The 9,348-nt window shown below is 30.3% G+C and overlaps 1 protein-coding gene across 3 annotated transcripts; it reads right to left on the reverse strand.

The window, feature by feature from the left end:
- Positions 1-5,675: 5,675 nt before the first annotated feature.
- LOC132729035 (uncharacterized) lies at positions 5,676-9,123 on the reverse strand. Of its 3 annotated transcripts, none has more exons than XR_009625561.1 (2): positions 8,593-8,992; positions 5,676-6,195 (listed from the first exon to the last, which is right to left on the reverse strand). XR_009625561.1 is itself a non-coding variant. In XM_060714771.1 (2 exons), the coding sequence occupies exon 2, from the start codon at positions 6,179-6,181 to the stop codon at positions 5,678-5,680; it is 504 nt and encodes a 167-aa protein (XP_060570754.1). In that variant the 5' UTR covers positions 6,182-6,195; positions 9,059-9,123; the 3' UTR covers positions 5,676-5,677. The 3 variants fall into 3 exon arrangements, 1 of the variants encoding a protein (XP_060570754.1); XR_009625562.1 differs by lacking the exon at positions 8,593-8,992 and adding an exon at positions 7,539-8,542; XM_060714771.1 differs by lacking the exon at positions 8,593-8,992 and adding an exon at positions 9,059-9,123.
- Between the last annotated feature and the right edge of the window lie 225 nt (positions 9,124-9,348).

Here is a 9,348-nt window from a genome sequence, read left to right on the forward strand (position 1 = left end):
CCGAAAAATGCCCCCTGATATCGTTTCACAGGGTCAAATTAAATTTTCTGTGACACGTTTTCAATGATAAAATAAGTAAAATTTGTTTTTGATTTTGCCCCATGGAAAAGCTTATTTTAGAATTAAAAATAGAACTCGTATAAAGAAAAACGTATAAAAACGTTTTTTTCAAATAGTTAACAAAACAAATTAAAATAAAACTAGGATGCTTGTCCAGAAACAGCCGAATAGCCTGAGTATACCTCGGATTCCAGCCCGGACACTTAAGTAGATAGTCTTGACATTGTCTCATGTAAAAAAATAGATAATTAATTAACGGATTCTAGTCCGGAATATGTTTTTTAATACTGTCTCATGATCGATGTTGTCAAGTAATAGCAAGGTTCCCGATGCAGGTGAAAGAACTTACAGTTTTGTCAGAGTCTTCAGCCGAATATTCCTCAACTGTGACCAAACGTGTTGAACACTAAGGGTTTCATTCGAAACCAAAAAGAATCGATAAAACATCCAACATTTACTGTTCTAAATGCGACACCTGCAGCAATACATTTGTTTTGCTGCCTCGGTTTCAATGCTTCATTTGCAATTTCTTTTTCCGCAAAAATTACCTTTGTATGTTGATAAATGGTATTTTGTTTTTTTCTTAGTTTTTTTGTCTCTCCTTTTTTTAACTTTTTTTTCTGTATGGTGACAATAAACTCTTAAATTCCAGTATTGTTTTCTTGAAATTTCTTTCTATCTTTTTTTCTGATTAACTTTTTTTCTGACTATTATAACTTTACCTTGCTGGTTATTTTGATCTTTCTGTTCGTTCTGCCATGTTAATCTTTAATTTTCTCAGCTAATATCTGTATTTTTATTGATCACTCGGTGTTTGTCAATTGACTTTTTCATGTTAGCCATTATAACAGAATACTAAAAGTCAATAATAATGTTTCACTCTATAAATGAAACTACATTTATCATTAATTACTTAAAATCATTTTTTTGTAACTGACTGCGTTTTAACTGAATTAGAAATTTGCTATCGAAAATCAAAACTAATCTGTCATGAATATAAATAGATTTAAATGTTTTATAATCTAACATCTTGTATATGTGCTTATTATATAGATATATCACCATAAGATATCTGAAACATTGCAATTACAGGTTTTTTAAAATCCTTAATAAAAGTGCAAAATATAATAAAATAAAAATTAAATTTTTAAAAAATTATCTTTTTGGGGACCTCCTTTTAAAATTTTTTCATTTAATTTTGGGGGATATGAAATTATTTGCCCCCGGGGCTTTTTTAAATGTGTGGATGCTTTACTTAGAAAAAACGATGCCGCTGTCTAGACAATGTAAATACTTATTCTATTTATTATTATAAGAATTTTCCAAAAAAAAAACGACTACCCCCTACGAACCTGCTAAAGTTCGTTCTTTTTTTAAGATTGTATATTGTATTTTGCTAAGGGACACTTATGAAAACATGGGTTAGCATTAAAAGGATTTTCCCCTAATTTTTTTAAAATTTAAATGGTTATTTGGAAAAAAAAAATTTTTTTCCCGTCCCCTTTTTTTTGACTTTTTTGTTTTTTTAAAACCTATTTCTTCTTTTCTTAGACCGATTAAAATTGACATAAATTTACCATTAGCTAAAATTTTAAAAATTTAAAATTTTCTTTTAAAGAGCGGTAAAACATAGATAATGAAAAAAAAAGAAAAAAAACTTTCCCCGTTCGGGGGTTGAAACCCCCCCTTATTTCATTCGTTGCTTTAACAGTTATTTTTTTACTTACAAGGGGGGTAGCTTAGGGGTGCATACGTTAAGTGAACTTTTAAAAATTAAAAATTTTTAAAGAAGAGAGATTTTAATTTTTGGAATACTTAACATGAGAGGGGTTGCAATCATTTGAATTTATAACCCCTTCTTTTTGTTTTTGCCCCTCTCTTTTTAGCTCGACTTTGAAAAAAAAAAAAGCTTTTGGGTCCCGGCGCGTCGGGTGCGTCATTTGAAAAGGTTTTGTTTTAAATTCTTTTGTTCCAATTTTTTCAATACCCCATTGTTCACTATGCCCCAAACCTGTGAAGAGAGTAACTGTACAGCTTTTTGTGATTTCCCCCTTTTTCATTTAAAATTTTAAAAATTTTTGTTCCCCCCTTTTTTTCCATAGAACTTGCCCACCTTTTCCCCATCTGACCCAAACTTTTTAGACGGAGGGGTACTCTAAAAAGCTTTGGGCAAAAATAATCCCCTTTTTTTCTACTTAGAATTTACTTTTAAGTTTGAACACCCCCGAATTTTCATTTCTATTGACATCGTCTTTAAAACAATTGAAATGTTTTCTCTTTTTTGGAGATTTTCTAGGACTAAATTTAAAAATTTTTAAAAGGGTTTTTTTCTAAAAGTACTAAAATTTTGTCGACGTTGCTGTCTTCCCGAGAGTTTTGTTAATATGATCTTTTTAAACCCTAAGAACAATTATTTGTTTATATTTTTTTTTTTGCTTTTTAAAATTGTAAAAATACTAATTAAGGTAATTGTGGCCCTAAAAACTTTTACTTTAAAAGAAAGAAATGTTTGTGTAAAAATTTTCCCATTTTGATTACACTAATGAAAAAATACATTTTTTTTCAAAAATTAAACATGGAAATTAACAAAAGAATTCAAATTTTTGTTTTTTGTTTTTGTCTTTTATTGATGCAATTTACTGTATATCTTTGATATTGTGTTTGTCACATTTCTTTGGTTTCTTCCCTTAAGACGGGAATTCTTGGTTTAATTTTTGGTAACACAAAGGAAGAGAAAATTTGTTCTCACTTGGTTTTTCGCAGCTTTAACTTGGGTGTTAAAATCAAGCCGAACGTTTTTTGGGTCTTCATTGACTATACATGTCATCGGTCCAATAGTTGTCTCAAATTTAGATTTTTCTGTAAACATTAAAACTCTAAGTACTGTAGTGAAAATTTGCTGTTTTTAAAAATTATAAATGGTATGTTTCAATTACAACGGTTTTTTTCGAGGAAATTGTTTTGTTTTAAGGTATAATGAATGATTTTCAGTAATTTTTTGTTTGTAGTCTTTTTTAAAAATTGGAAATGTTAAAAGGTACGTGACCGTTGGTAAAACTGCAACTTGCCAAGGTGGTTCAAAGTGAAAGAATAGCATGGATCATAATACACCGCTGTGCCCGGGGGTTGCCTTTAAAGCCAACCCCCCTGTTTTGGGGCTCTCTTCTTTTCTTTCCCCTACGCTTGTATGGTCACTCCCTCGGTTCGTAAAAGGGGCAGCTGACTTTTTGGTAATGTTTGGGTCTTTATTTTTTTCAATCTCTGTTCTTAATCTTTGCCATGCCCTGTCCTTCTCAAACGTGCCGTAAAAAGGAAGAGAAGTGAATAAAAACTACTGATAATATCATATTACTAGTTAAAAATAAAGTTATATATAAATTTGTTAAATAATTGTCGTTTTTTTTTTTTTTCCCCATGTATTTTTAATAACTAAACTCAACTAAAATTAAAAAACATGAAAAAAATAAAATGATTTAAAAATAAAAAATAAAAAAATTATTGAACATAGGCTGGACTTTTGTCAGAAATTTTTTTTTTTAATTTTCAGCTTTTTTAATATTGAATTATTTTTTTTTAAATGTTTTAAAAAAGTTTAATTTGTTTTTAAAAAACTTTTTAAGCTTTGAAAACTCAAACTTTATCTCTTCCCCTTCTTTATTGGGAACAATTGAATAAATTTATCAAAATTTTTTAAAAAAAATTTTAAGTTTTTTTCATTTCCTAAAAATTGTTTTTTCTTTAAATGTTCAAATTCAGTAAAACATAAAATGTTATTACAAAAACTCTCATTCCCTAGCCCGGCGTATTCAATCCTCAATGTTTTGAAAATCACGTCAAACAAAAAAAATATAAAAATTAACAACAATGAAAAAAACAAAAAAAGTGCAACTTTTTTTAAAGGTCGCTGTGACTGAGAAAAATTTTTTTAAAGTTTTTGTAATCATTTTCTTTAAGCAAAAATATTTTGGCTTTTTTAATAAAACGAAAACTATCTATTATTTCAAGCTACCCAGGAAAGATTTTGAACTCTTTTTTGGGTTTTTTTTCGCGGTATTAAAAAAATCAGCAAGATCGTTGTTGGTTGCGTGACCCAAAAAGGGCTTTCCTCTCTTAAATTTCCAATGTCAATGGTCGTTTGAAAAAATTTTTTTCATAAATTTGACTCGCCCAAAAACCCCTCATGGAATCTTGTTTGTTTATCTTCCTTTTCTTTTAAGGGACGCTTTAAGATATTTTCCTCACACATCAATGTTACCATATCTTCAATGCTGCCATCTAACCAAAAAATGATATATGGTTTGATTGCATTAGTGAGTTTTGATAACTTTCCATTCGGCCTGTGATCTTGACTTTGCTGCTTCCCTTTCATGTATCCTAATGTCTTTTGGTTTATTTTTCCAGGGAGTATACCCGGAAAACAGCATCCCGATCTACAACAACTAAATAATCCAGCTTAAGATTGTCAGCTACTATTGTATAAAACTCACGATTGTCCTTACTGTTCATTTTAATTAACGTATAATCCATCAGACACTCCTTAAGCTGATTGTTTGCTGCGACAACATTATCTGCATTTAAACAGTTTTGGGGTGATACTACTTTCCCAGCCAGAATTTGACTCTTAAGTTCTTCGAGAAAAAAGTTGTTCAGAGTCACCTTCATAAAACAAAGCTTTCTTTGCAAATAAAATGTCTGGCACATGATGCGATGTTAATAATCTCATTGTCTTCTATTTCAATTTTTTTTCCCGTTTTTGCTTGCGGGAATTTTTTTGATTTTCTTTTCCCCTGTGCCAAAAAGAATATGTCGGTACTGTCCGGGGGTTAAAAACCTTTTGGTTTTTTGTTTCTCTTTTGTTTTTTTTTCTCTTCTTCATTATCTGAATATTCTTTTTCTAAAATTTTGGGGGCTTCTTTTTGGCTCCTCAAGCAAAATGGGCTTGAAAATCCCACTTGAAAAAAAGGAAGAGTTTTTGTTCTAAAAATTCTTTTTGTGTTTTTAGAAAACAAGTCCCCTCTGTTGGTTTGTCTCATTGTTAATTTGAATTGAAGTATGCCTTTCAATAGTAATGTCGAAATACTTTTTGTTCCTTTCCCTTTTCACTCTTCCGTTTTTAAGAAATTTTTATTATTTACTCTCGTTAGCTTCTTTTTAATTTATTCCGTTGCCCTATATCGATACGATTACTTTTAGACACTGTAAAGGACCAATTGAACGCAGGGGAAATGTAAATACAACTGCTCTGTTAATGAGCACAATAATGTTTCTAATTCTTCTGGAGCTGTTTTTTGGGACATTGTGAAGGTTTCCAAATATCGACTTGATGGAAGTATCTATATCGTTTTCGTTGGGATTTTGTTTTTGACAAAGTTTTGTTGAATTGATGATCGTTGGATGGCATGTAACTTTCAGAAACGGCGAGCAGGTCTGCTTCCCCATTAGAATTTATTGATTGATCAATTAAACTAATCCATATTGTATTATCTTTTAATGAGGCAAACTTATAATACCGACATCTGCTACTTCCTGTTGCATTCTTTCTAGGTAAAAAGTCTTTGAGATTCTAAAGACGGAATAAAATCATTGCTCTTCATTTTTTTCTGCCATGTTTTCAGACTTACGCGTTTCTATGCTTGGAACTCTTTGTCGTTTTTACTTGTTGGATTGCCAATTCTTCCTCAACATTTAGTTTTCTGCGTCCAGTTGGACTTCTTTTGTCTTCGTCAACACTCATCTTCCTATGTCCAATGTGCTTTCCTTCTATTTCAGATTCGTCTGAATAATGTTCAGCTTCCATCATTTCTTCGGTATTACGTCTTTGCATTTCTGTACTTTGCTCCGTATCTCCAGGTATAGACACGATACCGAATATTACATTTTTCTTATTTTTTGAAATAACAGCCTCAACATTGCAAATGAAATAAGAAATCTCATTTGGATTATACACTGAGGAAAATGATGTACTCAGATTCAATTCCAAACACCGCCTGATACCTTCTAAAACGGAACTTTTGCCTGAACCATTTTCCCCGATAAGGATAAAAGGCCCATCACTTGAAAAGTCCATCCTCTGATGTTCTTTAAACTTCACGAAGTTCTTAAAACAGACAGACCGAAGCATACTTAGTTGAAGTTCTGAAGTGACAAGATAGATTAATATGAATAATACTGATAATTACAGGTAAATTTTGTTTGAATTCTATTTTATTTTCTATTCTTATGCAATTTTTCTTCTAGGAAAAGATCAACATCAAAAAGGAAGTCTGAATATGTCAAGAAGTCAAAATAGATCAATCTTTATATTTGATATCAATATAGGAGATACATTTTGAATTTTTGAATATAATCCGTGTAAAAGAAGTTTCCTTTTTAAAATATAATGTACGGAATGTATATTTTGTTACTCTATCGGATTTCTTCTGTACTTAGCAATAGAATCTATTGTTTTATCATTGCTCACTGCAAATCACAAAGAGAAACACACGAAGAACGTTTAGAATACAAACAATATAACACGCACATTTACTGTCAAGATAAAGTCAAGATTTACACAAAATTTAAAATGTATATTGAAACATGTGGCGTCAAAGCCTGGTAAGAATTATATACTTAAAATAAGTGATAAGTGATTTGTCCTGACTTTGAACGAGTGTCTTAGTTCTAGGGAGGCCAAGCTTTTAAAGGCCTATTAAGCCAAAAATGATATAATTACCACTTATCAAATACTTTTTATATTGAAAACCTTTCAGGAAAAGTACTTATTGATCCTGTGCCACCTTTAACTTCTTTTACTATTTGGCGATAAGTACAGTAGTTATTATCTACGAAAGTCAAAATACCGATTTGTTTAAGATTTGCTATACTACTGACAAGCTATGTCACATTCAGTGACACTTATTCCCCGTTACGAGAATCTAATATATATCAAATCCATTATTTAAATGTAATTTAACAAAGATCTGTCCTCTTTGAAGATTAAGAATACTGTGCCATAAAGATAAAAAGTGTATGTTAATATATACATGTATGTCTTGTATCCGTGAAACAGTTATAATAACTTCGGTTATGAATATCGGTGCATATCTTATAGAGTTTTTTATTTTGATCCAATACAGCATCTCGGAAGCATAGTTTACTTACTTGCACATTCATTTATTTTACGAATGACGTATATTGAAGTATTACTGTGTATTGTCTTAGTAAAACAATTTTAATGTGATGATTCGATACTAAATCTAGTTTGTTTGTTTGTTTTTGTTTTTGTTTTCTTTTTTTTTTATCAAATTTAGACAATATTCAGACAATATTAAGAGAAACTTTAAGACAAAGTTTCCGTGAAAACACCGGAAAATAAATAATGTTACGACAACTATAAAAAAGACGGAACTTTATTTAATTTCTTTGATAAATTTTCCTGTTTAAGCTTAATTGTTCAAGTACCATCAAATCTTTTTATTACATTAATGAAATGCAATTACCTTTGAGCTTTAGCCTAATCTTTCCCAAGTATTTTTAGAAATATTTCATATTCTTCCCTCATAGATATGAATGCACAGTCGATTATTCCCTGCGGTCTGGAGACCGCAGGGTATTGGTACGCGTTTAACTTTTGAGGCATGGAGGAGCGCGGGACCTGTTTTCGGTACATGGAGGAGCATGTGATCTGTAAACCGTACATGATTGGTTAATTGACCTTTTCGAAAACCTAGCTAAATACCGTTTGCCGGTACGTTACGGATTTACCTCTAGAGAACACCTAATTAACAACAACAAAAAACTATTACGTGATATTTCTAATTTTCTATAATTATTTTACCGTTTAAAGAGGAAAAACTTGAATGATGTGTTTGAAAATTATCAATGTTTCTTTAATATCTATCTCAAATGTTACAAACAATAAATTGATTATACTGAAAATCTACAAAATTAAAATATTCGTAGTGGCATCTGCCATACTAAATAGAGATATTTTCTGCGTAAACTTGTGTGTTTACTTTATTTTTTTGCTCGGAATTATTCAGAAAATGGTATTTAATCATTTTCTTAAAAAGACATAATTGTTTTATGTTCGACCTTCTCCGGTCTCAGGTCTTCAACGGTCACCAGTTTCCAAAGACCTCTTCTATATTGATCGATTATTGTCAACTTTATTCCTGGTACAAACGTTTATTAATCCCCCAAACAATGTTGAAAATAGTTAAATGAAATATCTTTATATCATTAAAAATGTTCCCCGCAGGAAACCATTTTACTTGTATTATACTGTAAACCATAGTAAACAGTTCATGACTTGCCGCTGGTCTAAAACGGGTTAACGTTGGAATATGATCTTAAATATGATCACAACAATAGAATATCGATATTGAATGCGTCACGTCAATTGAAATGCATTAATCTACTTGTAAAACAAACCTGTCAATATAAAGCAGCTTTAAAATATTTTACATTACCTACAATATTAACTTAAATGCAAATCCGATATTCAATAAACAAATCTAAATCAATATTATTAAATTGACGAGTAATACTTACGAATCTAAAATCCCGATGTGTTTTTGAATAATAAAAGAGAAGCACTGCCTTGAATGTATTTTAGCATTTGTTTCAATATAATGTTACGCAAAATGCAAGGCAATATTGGTTTTTTACTCAAAGCACTTGTACGAAAGGTTTATAGATGTTTTCCACGGCGCATACCGAATCCATAATGTTCTGATAAATATCTGATATAATCGATGCGTTGTTACCTTGGAAACACACTACACTTTAGCCAATATTCCAGGTAGATTCTAATAAACATTCAGGAGGCTAAGTCAATTAAAGTAAAAAAAGTAATATTCAGTTATACCAAATATTTATGTTAGATCTTGTTTTAAGTTTTTATTTTGCGTATTTACCTTGAATCATATTGAATTTCATGTATTAACTGATAGCAAAACATGTATATAGCATTTATAATGCTATTATAGTAAATTATTAATAGAGCTAGTATACTTACTTATCGTTCTGGATTAATCAAGACTATCTTTCAGTACGCCATTAATAACAATGCATTCTCCTAAACTAATACACACACACATATACAAAAAAATCGGAGAAACAAAACGAGTATTAAAATGTTCTATAAATTTTACTTTGTTCAATGAGTTACCATAAAGTCTTTGTTTACTTAAGTACACTTCACTTCACAAGCAAAACGGATCAAGGTACAATATTTTTTATATATTTACCTATTTGAACAGCTCTTAAGTCAATGTAGAAATATAACTAAATAAACAGTGTTATCAA

The sequence above is a fragment of the Ruditapes philippinarum genome, unplaced genomic scaffold (assembly GCF_026571515.1).
Source record: "Ruditapes philippinarum isolate M1 unplaced genomic scaffold, ASM2657151v2 ctg2948_1_1_1_1, whole genome shotgun sequence".
Lineage (NCBI taxonomy): Eukaryota > Metazoa > Mollusca > Bivalvia > Venerida > Veneridae > Ruditapes > Ruditapes philippinarum.